Here is a 19,620-nt window from a genome sequence, read left to right as displayed (position 1 = left end):
ATTGTCTCTCATTCATTGTATAGGAACATTGGATATTAATCTATAAGAATTTTCAGGAAACAGTCAAATTTACCATCTACAGTGTGTCCATAACCTCCTTCCAATGGGTCATGCTGTAAATTGTCAGAATAGGGCAATGGTGTGTAAAATTGTACTTCTTAAATGCTTATAGGTGTTTAAAGAATTTGCTATTGGTAGCCTGTACACTGCTGGAACCCCAGCCTGTGTTTTTTCAAGTCTTATACTGAGGTGCACCATCCAGGGCAGTTCAGAGCATTATTCATCGAGGTCTAGGGCCTGTGACATTATAACCAGGTCCCCTTCCTATATATTATTCTACAGTAATGTGGTACTAACTTGTATCTAAGTGCATCTGTTCAGTTTCTGTGGCTTCCAGAGGATCTGTTATGCACAGCACATCTGTAGAAATACCTTCTGGGATATAAGCACACCTTTCTTATTTAATTAGTTGCTTATGTTATAATGGAAAAGTCCAAATGTGTTATAATGGTTAGCCCTTGAGCTAACCAAATTACCTTATTTATTTCTTCACTGAGTGTTGCAACAGTGTCTATGATTTATTAGAGAGCTCTTTCTCGTGGAAAAATGTATAGGAAGAAAGGCAAGTGAAAATGTTGGAAGTATCATGAATTGCCAAGGTGATGCGTGGCTACTCACCATGCTTCTACAAATTACTTTTACATCTTTCCTCTGCCAGAAACATCCAGACAAGTTGTTTCTCATGTGGTCCAACTGTATGTGAAGTGATGTATTTGTCCCAATATGTTGAGTGACTCCTGAAGTTCTACACATACAAGTTAAACCAAATGCTCCATCTTAATAACTGCCTTGTATTGCTCAAAGAATGATACAGTCTTCACATTTGTGTGAGGAACATTCCTTGTGGGTGATGTCATCCTCAATTGCATAGTTGAGTTTACAATCCACACTGTTTTTGTCACCCCCCCCCCCCCCCCCCTCAATAATCAGTGCATTCACTTCCTTATCAAGATCTTTCCCAGAGAGCTAAAGCCCAAGACCATTGCTGCGTTTCGCATTTGGTTGAAAAATTTTCATTATGTGGTATATCCCACACAGGCTGTTCTGTAATAATTCAGACTTCCATCACTACTTCCTAGCAGGAGGACCTTCTTGGTCTTTGTAACCTTAAGACTTCTTTTCCCTGTCCTGTCAGTGTTCGTGAATTTTTTGGGTTATCTGCACAGTTTTATCCGCAGTCTTCAACAGCGAAACTGTTGGGTGTGCCTAAAGAGAGTAGATTTGTAGCATCTCTTGAACCTGTTGGTTGATTTGGCAGGGTTAGCTATGATTCAGTCATCTACCTACTGTCCTTGTAGCTACTAACTACAGATGTCAGCTACTCTTACTGTGCCTGTATCACTGGCATATCAACTTTGAGTTTCAAGTATACCTGCCCCATTCCATAATTACTGGGCTATGAGCACTACAGTACTACTGTGCAAAACGATAGTAACACCTCCATCCAAGGTGGTTACGTCAGCGCCCAACATGAAAAAAATGTAGGCAGTCTCGACGCTGTCGACTTTCGCTCACTACATTGTGGCAGTTACCAATATTCTCCGTAGTGACAGTATCAATTTAGTCTAGTCACATTATTTGGTGATATGTTTTTAACAAAAAAAATGTGATATATAAGTGTTGCTGAATTAGTTCAGTGTTACATTACTAAATATTTTTTCTCATCCATCAGGCTCAAGTAGAGAAAACCATCAACAGATTTTGAAATATGCACATAAGGTTGCAAGTAACTGGTGTATGCTAACAGCCAAATTTGACAACTGACATAGCACATGGCTAGGACAAATGCAGAGGATTACTCTGTTGATATCAACACAAATAATTGGGTTGAAGTTGCCTGTTATCACTAAGAGGTGCAGGTGAGATTTCATCTCTGTCAATGATTTATGTAGCTGACATGCAAAGGAGAGCCTCCCCACTCAGTCATATCTAGCAGACTGGAAAATATATAAATTGTTAGAGGAGTGCAAACCTTTTTCCCCCTTCTCAAGCTGTTATTTCTCTAGTTCGCAAAATTTATTAGCCACAGATGGAAGACCTCACAGCACGTGGTAAACTGCGAACTAAACTTTTTTTGTAAAACCAAAAAGTTGTTTTATCATTTCCGTTGTGATTTTATGAGGTGCCTTTGCAGTGTTACATTGGCCCCTGCTGAAGGTCTATACAACAAGCTTTCATATGTGAGACACATCTGGTAGCTTAGCTTCTTTCAAGAGATAGTTTACCGTGCAATCTGAGGGCACAGTATCCTCACAACATATAGCAACTTCAGAATATGATGTGATTTGCTCTGTTTCCAACCATGTACTCGTGACTCGTCAGCTTCAGATGGTGACGAACAATTCGAAACAGCAGGTGTAAATTCTTGATGGAGGAAAGGTGTCAAGCTTTGATATAAATTGACCTTGTGGCATTTTTATTTCAGTTGAACTACAAAAGGTCAAGAGGTTTTGATTTTAAAAACAGATGTTACTTTATGTTCACATTCTGTAATAAACTGTGGAAGTTCACAAACCTGATGTATCTTTAAGCAAGGGACAACCTTGATAGTAGGAAGTAATTGATGGTGTACTAGCAGTAATAAAATGTAAACACAGCAAGGGTCACTGTGTGCATAGGTGTGCGACCCCCAGGCTAGATGTGAGGAAACGCAGATCAACAAATCGTAAGTAATTACTTTTTAAAAGAAAATTCACAACTGAACTGGTAATAATCTAAAATCAACAAAGCTGTATTGTTATAGATCGCACTGATGATGCTTTAGGACAAGATAAGGCGAAGCACATATGAGATAAATAAATTAGGTAGCAGCAGGAAAAGGCATTTTATTTACAAGGCAAGTATTCATATGCTTGCTGCAGAGAATGGTCATAGAAACAAACTTGAAAATAGAGCTCTTTATGCAGAGCACTGCTTCACCTTTTACTAGCCATTGTTTTGCTAGACCATTCCATGGTTTAAAGCCACTTCTTAATTTTCTGTTATTCAGCGATAGTAATACTTAATAAGCAGAACACTGTAAAGAATATTGCTGAGTAATGGTACTGTTGAACTGAGGAAATAAGTCGATTGAAAATAATAAGTTAATGAGTTTCTGGTATCTGCACACTGTATTTGAATACAGATCTATCTTTGTAAAAGGCTTATCATATCATCAGAATAATTTTAGACAATTTTTGATGACTTGCATTGGGATAGTCCAATTAGCTTCTCAGATTCTGCTGTATTGTTCCTTTAAAATCATAAAAACTTCCATTTTTGAACAGAAGAAAGTAAGCACATTGGTTAAGATTGTTGTTCAGCAAGCGGTAAAATGAAATCCTCATGAAATAATTATGAGAAAAATAGCCAAGTAAAGTAGAAAGAATTGCAGCAAAGTTTTTGATTCCATCCATGATTTCCAACCAGGTCTTTGCAACTGGTTGTGTTGTGAGGCTAGATGAATTAACTTTATCACAACATAGACTAAACCTTAACTCATACTTCTGGTTAATAGCACATTCAAAAAAGTAATAAACATAAATAAAACAGAGAAAACATAGTCATTAAAATAATCACTTGCATGTAGCATTACACTGCACAGAACACGTCACTTCAATTAAAAATGGTCTGATACAAACACACAAAAAATATGTCAGCAGTTAAAGTATTATTTGGTATGTTACAGTATTACTCTTCCATCATTGCTTGTTTGCTGTTGTAGTTTAGACGAATGTGTAAAAGAAATACATGTGACAATTCTGTAGCATTGACGTGCAAATGCCGTGAAACAAGATAATTTAAACTTCACATTTTTGGCTGCATATGTTTTCCGTACATTAACTTGTTTCAAGATTTGAAATGTTAGATTAAGTAGCTGACTGAAACATTGTGAAACCACAGTAAAGGAATTAATGGCAGAAAGAGGATTATTTTGAATACAGGTCACCATTGATAAAAATACATATTGTGTAGAGACAGAGTAATCAAAGAATAAAGTCTCCCACCACCTCCCTAAGTCCCACAGTCCGGCCACAGAGGAGCATTCCCCTCGTAACTCAGTACCATCCGGGACTGGAGCAACTGAATTAAATTCTCTGCCAAGGTTTTGACTACCTCTTGTCGTGACCTGAAATGAGAAATGTCCTATCCACTATCCTCCCACCCCTCCTACCATGGTATTTCGCTGTCCACCAAACCTACACAATATTCTCGTCCATCCTTACACAACCCCTGCTATCAATCCGTTACCTCATGGCTCATACCTCTGTAATAGACCTAGATGCAAGACCTGTCCCATACATCCTCCTACCACCACCTACTCCAGTCTGGTCACTAACCTTACCTATCACATCAAAGGCAGGGCTACCTGTGACACCAGTCATGTGATCTACAAGCTAAGCAGCAACCACTGTGCTGCATTCTATGTAGGCATGACAACCAACAAGCTGTCTTTCCGCATGAACAGCAACCGACAAACTGTGGCCAAAAAACAAGTGGACCACCCTGTAGCTGAACACGCTGCCGAACATGATACCCCTCATTTCAATGACTGCTTCACAGCCTGTGCCATATGGATCCGTCCCACTAACACCAGCTTTTCTGAATTGTGCAGGTGGGAACTTTCCCTGCAATACATCCTACGTTCCTGTAACCCTCCTAACCTCAACCTTTGTTAGTCACTGTCCTCACCCATCCAGCCCCCTCCCTGTTCCCATTCCAGCACTACACAGCTGTCACTTCACCGCCACACCCAGTCTTTTAATTTCTTTTATTTTATTTTTATTTTTCTACTTTCCGCTACTTACCCCCTCCCCCCCTCCGCACCTTCTCTCCTACCCTCTGTCTAAACTGCAACACTTCACTGTCCACCACTCCCACCATGCTATCCCTCCCTGTCCCCACCTCAGCCTCCTCCTTACCCACCCAGTCGCCACTCCCATCATGCACTGGTGCTACTGATCGCAGTGTAGTTTCAGCTCTCTGAGATTGCAGATATGTGTGCAAGTTGCACTTAAGTGTGTGTGTGTGTGTGTGTGTGTGTGTGTGTGTGTGTGTGTGTGTGTGTGTGTGTGTGTGTGCCTACTGCTGACAAAGGCCTTAATGGCTGAAAGCTGTGATTGTGTGAATCTTTTTATTGTGCCTATTGCGGCTTAGCATCTCCGCTGTATGGTGAGTAGCAACTTTCCTTCTCTCGTATTGTTACATTCCATCCTGGATTTTCCAAACAACTCTGAGCATTAAACAGTGCAGTTCTATCACATCCATGCCAAACACTTTTACATTTAAGCTTTTACTTCATATTAGTAAATTTCTGTAAGTCATATTTATTATCAAGGGTGTGCAGACTTTCATTCTATTTGCAGAAGAAATTTTTTTCTTTCTCTGTTACCTTGAAATACAGATATTACATCTGCAGACTACACCTTATCTTTTCTTATTTGTCTTTGATTCACAGGCTCAGGGGAAGTAGGAGTATTTGACCAAAGAGAAGGAAAGCTGTCTTACATGTACAAATGTCATGAGAGGTCTGTGAAAACTGTGCAGCATCATCCAGTCGCTGAAAATTATTTTGTCACAGGCTCAGGACTTGGGTAAGTGTTATTTGTCATTAGAATATTAGTAATATTGAATTTATGCGATAAAGAAATGAGGAAATTAAATGAGGAAATCAAAGTATTTTAGTGAAGTGCTTGCAGCATTTCACAGTAAGTGTTTAGTGATAACAGTATTTGCTGCCCAGAAGCCCTTATTGACTTACATTACAGAATTTTTTTTCAAAACATATTAGTACAGATTATTTCTATATAAAGACTCTTTGATCTTAATTTCTCATAAACTTCGTCCTCTCACCCATCCTACCTTCTTCGTTCTGTCTTCTTTTGGAGAATGCAGATGATGCTGTAAGATCTTTATGGCCATAAAATTAATAAAAATAGACATGTTTCTTTCTTACCATCCTCTTGTGCACTGCCAGAAGTTTTCTTCAGATCCATTGCTTGATAAGAGGCTCAAAGGTTTTTAAATGAAGTCATTCTGCTTTAGGCTGTCAAAATATTATTTGTTGTGATTACAGTTTTGACACGTTGTCATTGTCAGGTATTGTGGGATGTTGTAACCTACTTAATAACATGAAGCTGTGATGTGCTGGGACATAGTTTCCACCAGTGTAAAAGCAAATGCATTTGGTTGTATAAATTTATCCGCTTTTCCATACACCATGCTAGCACATGTTAGAATGATGGTGTGGGGAACAGTGGATAAATTTACACCATCATATGCATTCGTTTGTACATTGTTGGTAACTATGTTCCAGCTTGTCACAACTTTGTTATTGAGTGGGTTACAACAGCCGACAATGCTTGGCAGTGACCATGTGTTGAAATTGCAATCACAACAAATAATATTTTAACTGCCATAAGTGGACAGACTTCATTCAAAAATTTCATGTGTATCCAGTCCTCATCAAAATTCTAGCCATAAGTGTCTGAAATATTTGCTGCCTGTTGGACTGAAATTGGGTTTGTTTTCTTTCTGCTAAACAGCAGGGCCATTAAAATCTGTTGCTTAAAAGAGTGGGACGAGTTCTCATTGATTCCCCAATACAGAATATATTAGGTTGGTGTGTAAGTTAGTTGTGTTTTCTCATAAGTTGAATAAACACAACATGTACACATAAGAGACTTCAGTCATCAGTAGTATATTCAGCTTCACTATGTCCGCCTATGGTGTGGTGTTTTGCACTGTATAAATTATGTTGTTTTTGAGGTGAAGAACTCCTTAAGCCATGTTCTGAGCACATTTTCATCCAGATAGGAAGTTTCTTGAAGATTGTTTGATAGTGTGTGGAAAAGGTGAAAATCTGAAGGTGCAAGATCAGGTAAATAAGGTGCATGTGAAGCAACTCCCCAATCCAATCCCTATGTAGTGCTTTTTGTCTGCCTAGCAGAATGCGAGCAGGCATTGTCGTGGAGTAGGATCACTTCTCTGTCTTCCTGGATATTGTTCTTGGATTGTGTCTGCAAGACATCTCATTTGTTGACAGTAAATGTCAGCAGTGATGGTAACAGCTTGGGGAAGCAATTAATAGTACACCACACCGTCGCTGTTCCACCAGGTGCATTACGTTATGTTTTGTGGGTGTGGGCAAGTCTTTCTACGGGGAATTGCCTCTTTGTTTGGACGCAACCATTCCTTTCTTCTCCTTATGTTAGCATAAAGACACCATTTCTTGTCATCAGTAACATACAGGATAGGATTGGTCAGTGTTCCTCACAACCCAATTGATGACGAGCAAGCAGAGATGCACATTTGACAACCTGTTGATTTTTGTGATTTTTATCTTACAACATGTGGTACCCTTACACCTGATTTTTGAACCTTCCCCGTTGCATGATGGTGGCATGATCGCAGTTCATCACTGCTGCTAGTTCTATAGTACACTGACATGGATCATTGTGGAGTAATGCGTTTAAACGGTCTTCATCAAACCTGGAAGGTCTTTCTGAATGTGTAGAATCACTGTGTCAAAACAATCCTCCTCAAAATGAGAAAACCATTTTCTTGCCATTCTCTGTCCAGTGGCATTATCCCCGTACATATCACAAATATTTGTGGCTGTGTCCGCTGCTGTCACCCTTCAATTGAACTTGAACAGAGGAATGTGTCAGAAATTTTCAGATTTCTCCATTTGGCACTTTCTAGCATCCACAGTTCAACTCATTATCTGCAAATGACAAAAGACGTTTATACTCAAATAGCAACAGTGAACCACAGATAAAAAAATGACAGTCAATAAGTAAGCTCATAGCAACTGTAATACCAACAACCAAACCAAAAGTGCTCTAAACTTACTCGCCAACCTAATATATGTATGATGAAGGGCTAAATATTGTACATGCGTTCAGCGGTGCTTCTGAGTATAGTAGTGTCAGTTTTTGTCATTTTATGAGATGAATCTTCATATCCTGAGTTTCTTTTTGACTGTGGGAACTAAATGGCACTTCAGAAGAGGGGCAGGGGAAGAGGGGGGGGGGGGTGAGTAATTGATATGCCTTTACTGATAAGAAGGATCATAAGTTGTCACCAATTGACAGGCTTTGCTTGCCATAGTAGAATATGTAATTCAAAAATTGCTTCCTCCATTATTTGAGGTATGATATACACTCGGTGTGTGGAGGACAAATTTGTGGTAATCTGTAGTCAGTACGATGTGGGGACTTCAGCAGAAGTATCTTTTTTAACCTTATTAGTACTTTGTACCCATATTTCAACTCAGACTAATGACTGCAAGTCTATTACTCTGCAACAGTTTTCAACTAATTGCCACCATCATGGACACACACTTTTCAAAAGCTGCAGATGTCAGCACTAATCTGTCAAGATGATGAATCATTTTAGCACCTGAAACATTAGAGATAACTGACTTCAAGATTCCACATAGTTACCAATATTAACATGCATACTTGGTGTAGACTCCTCTCTGAAGTAACAAAACCTTATCTTGAAGATAGAGGAAAATCAGATATGAAAGTCCCAAGTAACACACTACTGGAGTCTAAAGTATGCAAAGAGTCCTAAATTAGAGCAATATAGAGTGAGCTGGGAAGAGGCTACTGTTATGATGATGTCAACTTTTCGGAATCCCAGGGAGTTCAAAATATATCATCATTTTAAATGTTAGAACTTCCCAATGACATGTTAAGAATTTTTGCAAGTTTTTAGTGGTTACATAGTGGCTCTTGCATCAGATTTGGAACTGCAGTGCTGACTGGAATATCAGAGATTGCTTACAACACATTCATGCAACAAACCCTAAAGTATTGCTCTAGTTAGTGGCATCCATACCATTTAGAAGCAAAAACAGATACTGAACATATACAAAGGAATCACTAACGGTCACACGTTTGTTTGACCCATGAGAGAGCACCACAAAAATGGTAAAAAACCTGAACTGGCAGAGGCATGAAGATTAGATGTCAACCACCCATGAGAGCCTACTTGGAATCTAGAAATATACTACAGCTCCCTATGTACTGCTCCTGTAGTTATCATGAAGTCAAAGATTAGTGCAATTATTGTGCACACAAAGGCATTTAAGCAATCAGTTCCCATGTGTTGTATACTCTGGTCAATTGGAAATAAACCCTCACATATGGTTCAGTGAGTAGTACCCCTGCCATTCACTTCAGTGTTTTATAGAGTATAAGTGTGGGAACCATGTTGGTGGGGGCTACTTCTCTTTGCAGCTCTCTGTTCACTCTGCACCTTTACGGATTCTCTGGCAAATGAAACGTTTTTACTCCACACTTAATTACAGGCTTTATAAATTTCTTATAACATTGTTGAGTAGTGTCTTGAAATGGAATGTAGTAATTGATAATGCAGTTCTCCTATTTTATTTATGTTTTAGTTAAGTTTGGAGATAAAATCACCACCATCACCAGTTTCCTTCTATATTTGCAAGTCGTCCTCATCTCCATTTCATGCAATCAATTGCTTCCTTCTTAATGCTGGTGTATGTACTGCCATGTATCATATCCATGATCTGAAATCTCTTCCATACGTCCTTCTAAGTCTCTTTTTATAATCCCCTCCTTCATTCTTAATATATGTCAAGTATCATTTCCTTCTTTTTATTACATCCAGTAATTGTCTTTGCTCTCCCACTCTTCTAAGTACCTCTTCACTTTTCACTCTAGCCATCCAACTTATTCTTTCCATGTTCTGCCACGTCCAAATTTTAGAAGGCCCCCTTGTTGCTCTGTCTTTCTTCCTGTTTCCATGTTCCAGCACCATACAACAGGACATTCCATACAAAACATTTTAGTGACATTTTCCTTAAATCTTTGTCCATATTACTGCAGATAATTCTCCTTTTCTTGTAAAATGCCTCTTTAACCATTACAGGCTTCCCCAGGGCAGATAACTCAAAATCATATTCAAGACTCAACTGACTGAGAATTGTTAAGATCAGAAAATTATGGCACGAGGAGACACTTGAATGGCAGTGCATGTGAATGACATGTTGCCCATATCTGTGCAGGGAATTTTGCAGCAGTAGGAAAGTTTATACTTCTCAATTTGCCTCTTTTGGCATAATTTTAATGATATGATACACATTATCATTGCTTAACTATGATGTGCTATGATTGAAGCAACTGTACATAGTGGTGGTGCCGTGCTTGGTAGGACAGAGGTAGAAATAACAACACACCAAGTCAAATGGCTGAAAGCTGACAAGATAACTGACACAAAAGCTCTTTTAGAACAAGGGTGGGTCTAGCTAAACTGTGGGGCACAAACGTCTCTTTGCACAGTAATCAACTTATTCTGCTTGATCACTACTTTACAGGAGGTCAGTAAATGACTGATCAGTTTTCAGAAAATAATTTTTTACCACCGTGTATGTAATATAATTATTGATATATTGGCACACTTAAAAGATTAGAAAATCATTACATGTTGCGTTTGGGGATACCTATATTATTATTTGTTTCTTTTATTCAATTGTTACTGAGCAGTTGAGAAACGGATTGTAAATACCTTATGCGACTTACAACCAGCTATTACTTGTAGACTGTTTAGGACTCCTGGCACTGCAAACATATTATGTCTAGATTATACCTCTTGTTGAATAGAAATGAAGAATGTCAACTGAAAGAACAACAAAGCATGGCTTGTCAAATTACTTCAGCAGTTTTCAGTCAAGAATTTATTACCTTTTTTGTATGGTAGGAGATTTTATTAACTTTTTTGTATGGTTGGTTTTCCTTCAGAAATTCATTGGTGTTTCCTTGGATTTGTGTGAGACCTATTTTTTTTATTTATAAGCTTATTTATTAAGTGCTTAATTGCTGTGTCTTCCTTCTTTGGATTGTTTATAGGGAAGCACGAATATGGGACTTAAGAGAGATCCAGAAATCCAAGCCCAAGCCACTGACAGATCTGAAGCATCCAAAAACTTTAACAGGATGCTTCTTCTCTCCAGCTGGAAACTATTTGTTAACTACATGCAATGATGATAGGGTTAGAGCATATGACACAACAAAGTTTCGATCTGAGGTCCCAAAAGGTAAATGTTACATTGCTTTTACTGCTTTACATGTTTAATTATTCATTGCATCATGATAACTTAAACCAAAAGTGTGTAAGAATTGTTCATGTTAGACAGCAACTTTTATGTTACCTAGGTTTATAATTATTGTGTAAATCGGTGTAGACTGGTGTAAGCATTAAGTAACCCCATGTTTGACCTGACACTGGTACAAAATCACTATTGAGCATGTCACAATGACATACTGGTGACACACTGGCCATTGCTGCTATGCCAGTCGCGAGCTTTATGTAAGTACTGTGTTCTGACTTGTGATATGAAGCCTGAAGTATTTTCTAAAATTGCTCAGCTATTACAGAAACAGTTCTTTAGGTATTAGGCGATAATTTGCCCAGGATGTGATGTGGTAGAGAAATCAATATTGTGATCAGGCTTTAGGTCTAGTATTTAAATTTAAATTCCCTTATATTTTACACACACACACACACACACACACACACACAGCTAAAGTCTTGCTGAGTGTGTTGAACAGAAGATTATATGGCAAGCTAGATAGAGGGATTGCAGAGGAGCAGTTTGGATTTAGAAGAGGAAGAGGAACAAGAGATGCTAAGAATTATAGGGGAAAGATATATGGAAAAGGGTAGAGAAATCTTTGCTGTTTTTATAGATTTAGAAAAGGCTTTTGACATAGTTCAGTGGAACAAGCTTATGGATATCTTGAAGAGGAAAGGAGTAGATTGGAAAGGGAGACAACTGATACAGAATCTATATTTACACCAGAAAGTAAGGATAAGGATTGGAAATGAAATGTCAGAAGGAAGCAGCATTGGACGAGGTGTTAGACAAGGTTGTTGCCTTTCCCCGCTGTTGTTTAACGTATACCTTGAAGAGATTATTGCGAAAAGTTCTTATGTGGCAAATTAGTTAAAGGACTAAGGAAAAGGCTTCGCAAATGTTTTGTCTGGAGTGTGGCACTGTATGGGGCAGAAACATGGACACTGAGACGAGAGGATGAAGAAAGGTTAGAAGCATTTGAGATGTGGATGTGGAGGAGAATGGAGAGAATAAGCTGGATGGAAGGAGTGAGTAATGAAAGAGTATAGGAAAGGGTTGGTGAGAGAAGATGTCTGCTGAAGGTTGTAAGAGAAAGGAAAAAGAACTGGTTGGAGCATTCATTGAGAAGGGAGTGCTTGCTAGTAGATGCTTTGGAAGGATTGGTTTGTGGGAGAAGACAGAGAGGAAGAAGGAGGTACAAGGTGATAGACGACATAAAGGGAAGAGGAAATTATGCAGACCTGAAGAGGATGGCAGAAGACCGGACAGCCTGGAGAACTACCATGTGAAAACCTGCCTTTAGGCAGAACACATGATGATGATGATGATGATGATGATGATGATGATGATGATGATGATGATGATGATTACATTTTTCAAACCACTGATATATGGCCACTGTTTTATGTATTGTGTTTATGTCATTGAAAATAAAAAGTTCATATCATTTTTGCACAATGTGGGTGACAGACTATTGTCTTTTGTTCCCTTAACATACTTCGTCAAAGGAACTGAATCACAAAAAAGGGGTGAAGACCAAGTTTCACTGTGGCAGTGATATGTTACGACAAAGCGGTTTACATTTCTTCTGCATGATGTAGACTGACACTGTATATAATCTGATTTCATAGAGCCCATGAAATTGTGATGTTTAGGTTACATGCAGTCATTTGCCATTAGTCAAATTGGAGACTGGTCAGTTGATTGCACGAGGTTACGATTACTTAGAGATGTCTGTGGCAGTGGGCTCGAACAAACATTTTTGCCTATCTTAGTTAAAGTTGTCATTTTATACTACTTTGGTATTTCAGTTCCACTAACTCAGTATCAAACATGGTACATGAAAACTGTTAGATTGAATGATCAGTGTGCAGGCACTAGTAATCAAACTTCCAGACACTCGCAGATTTTCAATTTTTAATTGCCACTGGGATCTGTGTGCTGTAATTTCAGGAGATTATCTGGCAATGAATGACAAATAGCTTCTCTTATCATTATAGGAAAGGTACTAAGTAATGCAGCTAAAACCATAAAAAAAATTTTCATTTCTAAAACTTGTTGATCCAGAGCTCTTCTGATATATTTTTAAAGGGAGTGGAGAAAAGCTTCTAAGAAGCAGTGAGTGAGGAAACTGTTAAATAAAACTTGGGATCCTTTGTCAAAATATAGTTCAGTAAAGCCTGATAAGTCAAAGAATGCTTTCCTTCTCTAAACTTCCATTTTTTAAAAAGTGCAAGAGTCTGGAGACACTTATTCTTTTTTTTCTGTTCTATTGATTCCAGATCAAAGCATTACTATTTGGAGTGTGCACACACTATTTTGGGTGATGGTACTACCAGGATCGGTAGTAGCTAATATCTCTTTTTTTTTTTTTATTTATTTATTTTGTTTGTTGGTGTTGAGATTTTGTTCAAATTGGAATGTCAGAAGATGATTATTTTCAGATGGTGATGTTGTAAGAACTATAAGCCGTAGGTAATTAGTTTATACAGGGTTGGGCAAATAAAACTGACCTGGAGAACAGTTACAGGGTACAAAGAAGTACAGCAGAGGAAGGGAAGTACAGTACCAACTTAGCAGAGGATGGGAAGTACAGTACCAACTTAGCAGAGGAAGGGAAATACAATACTAACTTGACAACCATTAATTTCTTGCCACTTCTGGGCACTGGTGAGCAAGTTGCTGAAGCCGGACCACTGGAATTGCTGCAGTCTCATCTGAAAAGTTCTGCTTCAGTTATTGAGACTTGAAGACTCCCCACACAAAGTAATCGCACATTGACACATTAGGTGACCTAGTGGCCAGCTAAGGCTGCAACCAGGCTTTGAACAGCTCTGTCAGTTATGAAGATTGTGTAAATTTGCTCCAAGGTTTGGCCGACTGTGTGGTCGGTTCATCCATCCTGTTGGAAGTAACTGTAGGGTAGATCTTTCCCTCCTCCGTTAATGCTGCCCCCAAGTGGCTTCAGAATGTTGTTAATGTAACGCATCGAAGTCAGCATCTGATTAAAGAATGTGGGATGAGTAATGTGGCATGCAGACACTGCATACCAAATCCCTGCTGTCTCATCATGCAATGGCGTTTTGTGGAAGTTGTGAAGATTCTCCACTGCCCGGAACCTGTGATTATGAGAGCTGGCATAACCACTCAGGTGAAACCAGGGTTCATCAGACGACAAAAAACAAATCCATGTCTGAGGCATTCTTTGTTATCTCAGTGAACAGCCACCCACAAAACTGGAGGCACTGAGAAGCATCTGCTGGTTTTAATGCATGAGCAACACACACTCGGTAGGGATGCATTTGCAGGTTCAGGTGGAGTATTCGCCCGCATGATGGGTGTGATGTGCCAGTCTCTTGCAACAGTGTTGGGTTGATGTAGTAAGACTTCATGGAAAAGATTGTAACTTTATGGTTTTCTCTCCTGTGACAATCTCCACAAGTTAAAACTTGGTAAATTGCATTCTACATGTCCATAGATACTCTGCAAGCCACCGTACATTGAATGGCAGAGGATCACAGTAGTGAAGAAATGTGAATAACAGATCATTATTTTCAATCTATTTGATGCCAGAATTACAACCTATTTATATAATTACAGTATTTTCACCAGACGAATATTTGTGGTGTGTTATTAAATTTGTTCCACTATTGATTTTAGCTTGCAGCTATTTTCATGTAGTTTGGAGTGCTAAGATTATGAGTTGGGAGTAGAACTGAGTAACCTATATGTAGGATAGTTAATCTGAACATATTTGCACCTACTGTTAACTGTAAGTCACAGCATCATCTGTAGACTGTTCTGTCTGAAACACAGATCTATGTGTTTTCTTCTAGTCCTGTGTATTTAGAATAACTGACATATTTCATTTTTTAAAATTTGGCCCACTTTGTAAAGTACACTTGTTTTTTCACAATGGTGCTCAGGACAGACACAAGTATTCTCAAACTGTGCTAATCCATAGTGTGTTCCACAATCAACTTCAATTCTTTTGAGAATTTTGACCTTCTCTTTCTTCTAAAAGGTTTTCCTGTCTCATTTGGCAACACCTGAATTTTCCATCCTAAAATGTTGACAGAAAGCACTCAACAACTTTTAAGAAACAACTAATGACTTACTTCACTTACTTAAAACAAGGCTAGGAACACACTACGTGATGCTCACAATAAACTCTTGGCATGGTAGTTGTCGAGAGTATCTGTGTCATTTAAAATCGACTCACCTGTGTTGTAGCAACAGTTATGTCAGCTTTGCCAACATACAAATCATAAACAAAACTAATGTGTGTTATCAGGTTATAAATACTGGGAAGTAGATGTCCTCTGCATATGGTCTTAATCATAGGATGAAGTTAATGCTGAAACAATGTGGCTATGGTAATGTAACTGTGTAAGGCGTGGTACACAGTATTGAAAGAAAGTTTGCAGTGACAAGTAACAAATGAACGTTCCTCTGAAGTCACACCTTCTTGAGACTTTCATCGAAACAATTGTTACCGTCAGCCACCACACCAAATAGAGGTTTGCAGTGGCAGGAGAAAAAAGTTGAATTGTTCCAACTTTTACTGATTGCGATCTGCTGAATAGAACATCCATGTGTCAAAGTTAAACACGTGTATCTGAACAATACTTGCAGTCCAAAGCAATGCCAGCGGCATTTTATGTCAATTACGCCAGTTTTTTTTTTCCTCTCCTTAAACAATTGTTTCATAAAGCATAAATTGGGGAGAAATTAAAAGTACATTTTTGTAAACCCTTGTCGCCAGTTTTGTAAAGGCCTTGTCACTACTGCTGTGAGGGCAAAATTGCCACTGTTGTTAAGGTAGGCTGAGCTTGTGAAACGGCTTTTGGTGCAGTACACCACTAAGACAATTTCTCTGTGCCACTATTACACAGCTATGCCCCAGGATCAACTAACAGGATAGATTCCATCAAATTAATAACGAAGTCACACAAATGAGTTAAAAAGGTTTACTTATCTTTGTGGCTTGTTGAATAATGAAGTGCGCAACATGGCATGTAATATAACAAAAAAGCCCCAAGTGCAAATAATCGTAGGTAAACTTCACAGTATATAGCAAATGTGATTTACAACAGCTGTGTGTCCACTTCTAAGACTGCACTATACGAAGTTACCTGTCTGTCAGCCCTGGATGAGGATCTATAACCAAGTAGGCGAGAGCTGCTCTTCTCTCTTCTGACAAGGCTTCTGTCCGTTGTTGTCCTGTCAAGGTGGATTGTACTTGGCTGAGGCAAAGTCAATATCTTCATTTTCAGCACTGCCCATGGTGCTGGTGGAACTCGTGCAAGTGGTGAGTCTCTAAGGCACTTGCACCAGCATGCATCTTTGTGCCTGTGGTGCTTTTGTCCTGGCTGTGTCTCGTTCGGACAACACAGCATACATTAACACACAAACAGGAGCGAATTTATATTGCAAACATTGGAAATTTGATGGGAGTGATAAAAAATGTTACAGGCAGAAGGAAAACATTAATTACGGGGACGTAAAAGGGGCGTTATACTACACATCCAGTTCCCATTCACATTTAACATTTGCAAAGCATTGCTGGGTTCGCTAGTGCTCTTACAAAAGTTTGTTACAATGCTGAAGTATGGAAATGGAGATGCTGATCTTCATCATATCCCAGGTGCCGTTACATGTGTTAGTCAGTGCTTGAACAATGATTTGAAATGTCACCTGATAAGAGGGTGAGATATGTCAGGGTCCAACCTCCATCTTAACTCCATTTGTAAGTGCCAGTAAAGGCCATTTGCGTAGTCTAGCTTGGTTCGTGGCTCTAAGCTCATCCTGTTGCTGCAGTGTCATTTCTACCTTAGGTGCCATCGAAGTAGAATCATATGAAACAGCTACTGCCAGATAAACACCTGTTATTTAACAGTGTTTATATGGCAATATGTCACTTCATTCATGCTATTCGCAACATGGCTTTGCAGCTCTGTTGCTACCCTGCATGTGCTTGTGTGTTCACTGTATATGAGTATTGTATGTTGGTGAAGAGAACAGTGATCATCACCACTGTTATCGTTGTCAGCAGCTCGTGGTCTAGTGGCTAGTGTTGCTGCCTCTGAATCACAAGGTCCCAGGTTCGATTCCCGACTTGGTTGAGGATTTTCTCTGCCTGAGGACTGCGTGTTTGTGTTGCCCTTATTATTTCATCCTTATCATTCGTGACAGTGGCTACATTGAACTGTGCAAAAAATTCGTCGTCGTCGGTATGACAGCGTTTTGTGAGCCTTGGCTTTTTGTAGAAGATTCCATTCTTCCCTGTTTAGTGCCAAACTTCTCCAATTATGAATTCCAACCTTCATGTCTTCTATGGTACCTTCCTCCTACCTTTGCTTTGGTCATCTGTCTTGGTTCCTGCAATCACTGAGCTGAGTATATTCTTCTTGATCATTCTGTCATTGCTCTCAGTACATGCCCCTGTCATTCCTGCCTTTTAATCCTAATGTAGATGGCCATGTCTCAGTTATTACGAGGGCTATCCACAAAGTACATTACGTTTTAGAATTAAAAGTAAATAAAGTATTGGAATTTTTTTTATTATATACAGATGAAAGCCACACTTAAATACTACTTTCCTACATAGTTGCCATTTAAATTAAGGCACTTGTCGTAGCGATGGACGAGCTTGGAAATGCCTTCGTCGTAAAATTCGGCCACCTGTGCCTTCAACCACGTGGTTACCTCTTCTTTTGGGACAGAAAAGGTGTGATTTTTGTGGATTTCCTGGAATGAGGCACTACAATAAACTCTCAAAGGTATTGCCAAAACTCTGCACAACCTCAGAAGAGCAATACAATACAAGCAAAGGGGCAAGTTGGGTTCAAAGATCTTGATGACTCACGACAACGCCCGGGCCTACATGGCAAATGCCACTCGTGAAGTTCTCGAATCTTTTAAGTGGGAGTTGTTTCCTCATCCGCCATACAGTCCGGACCTGGCACCAAGCGACTTCCACTTATTCCCAGCAATGAAGAAGTGGTTGGCTATGCAGCGTTTCACAGCTTCAAGAAAAGGTAACCATGTGGTTGAAGGCACAGGCGGCCAAATTTTACGACGAAGGAATTTCCAAGCTCTTCCATCGCTGCGATAAGTGCCTTAATTTAAATGGCAACTATGTAGAAAAGTAGTATTTAAGTGTGGCTTTCATCTGTATATAATAAAAAAATTGCCAATACTTTATTTATTTTTAATTCCAAAACATAATGTACTTTGTGGATAGCCCTCGTATATAGGTTAAATAATTCATAGTTAAATCTCCTCCTCCACACTCCAGTTTTCCTCCACCAGTCCAAGAATATGTCTGAAAATCTTTTTTCTGGATATGTCAAGTTGCTTTCCATGAAATTTCTGGAATGTCCATGTTTCAGCACTGTATTTTAGCATTGGCCTCACTAAAATTTTATACGTCATGACCTCAGTGTTCCAGAAAACCATCTTAGATTTTGACACTGTGGTAGCACTTGTTGGTGGACAGTATTATGTTTTTGTGAGTTAAGGTGACTCAACTAAGACACACAGTCAAAGGGGTTCACATACGAGTTATATGAATTTCTTCACAACCTTAGATGTTGACAGAAGAGATGAAATCATGTCAGCATCACAGACTTCAACAGCAAATGCATGTGGTGTTTCACCAAGAAGCATACAATATTGGCAGAGGTATGATAATTGCAAAACTGTGGTTAAAAAGTGAGGTTTAAATCTCGGAGGAAAGATGTTAGTGGTAGAATAACTGTCAGTGATTTGGACAATTCCCAGAAAAATGATGTCCATTGTACCATGCTGGAATTTTACAACCGTGGTAAGTACCCTATGAGCAAAAAGTAACAGATAGTTTACATGACTAGATTGTTTTCACAGGCATCTGCAATTCGAATGGAAGAATTCTGAAATAATTGGAATGCAGGTACAGAGAATGCAGTGATAGAAGACATATTCTGATGGAACAATCCGATATTGTAGTAGATAGGGCAACTTTCTTGAGCAAAAAGCACATCAGAAGAGAGTCATCGTACTATTGTTTATCTTCAGGAGACCTGGCCAAACCAAAATCACACCAGAAAGCACATCTATCAGGATTCAAAGGGCAATGTCATTGTGAAAGGCAAGGAAACAAACTTGTGTCTTTGTTGCAGGATCATCTAAGCTAACACACCCACCAAATCCAGTAATTTTCATGAAGAGATGAATAGGTGTCACATGCACCTTTAGAATCAATTTGAACTAGACGGATTAGCACCAGAAATGAAGCCAGATGTTGTATGGTGATCAATTATCACTGCCAGTACAAAATGATGGGCTCTAGTGAAAGAAAAGGTTGCATGCTGAAATTGTCTTTTCAGAATGAAAATGGAAAAATGTGCAGAAATTGAGTCTTTAGAACTGGACAGTTAAATAGCAATAAAATAAATTTAAAATGCTATATTTCTTGTTCCTTGCCT

General features: G+C 38.9%; 1 protein-coding gene across 13 annotated transcripts in view; it reads left to right on the top strand.

Moving 5' to 3' along the window:
• The window catches only part of LOC126197486 (WD repeat-containing protein 76-like), a 400,466-nt gene that overhangs the window by 108,362 nt on the left and 272,484 nt on the right, over positions 1-19,620 (top strand). For 2 of the 13 annotated variants that reach the window (XM_049934651.1, XM_049934647.1), the window contains one exon: positions 5,498-5,633. The exons of 10 other annotated variants lie outside the window; for them this stretch is intronic. In XM_049934651.1, coding sequence (XP_049790608.1) covers positions 5,498-5,633 — 136 coding nt within the window. Of the gene's footprint in view, positions 1-5,497; positions 5,634-10,925; positions 11,114-19,620 lie in introns of all 13 variants that reach the window. One more of the 13 variants, XR_007539941.1, reaches the window with a different exon arrangement.

This window comes from Schistocerca nitens, chromosome 1 (assembly GCF_023898315.1).
Source record: "Schistocerca nitens isolate TAMUIC-IGC-003100 chromosome 1, iqSchNite1.1, whole genome shotgun sequence".
In the NCBI taxonomy this organism is placed as follows: domain Eukaryota; kingdom Metazoa; phylum Arthropoda; class Insecta; order Orthoptera; family Acrididae; genus Schistocerca; species Schistocerca nitens.
Note: the sequence above shows the minus strand (reverse complement) of the source record. Positions and strands in the feature narration are given on the sequence as shown.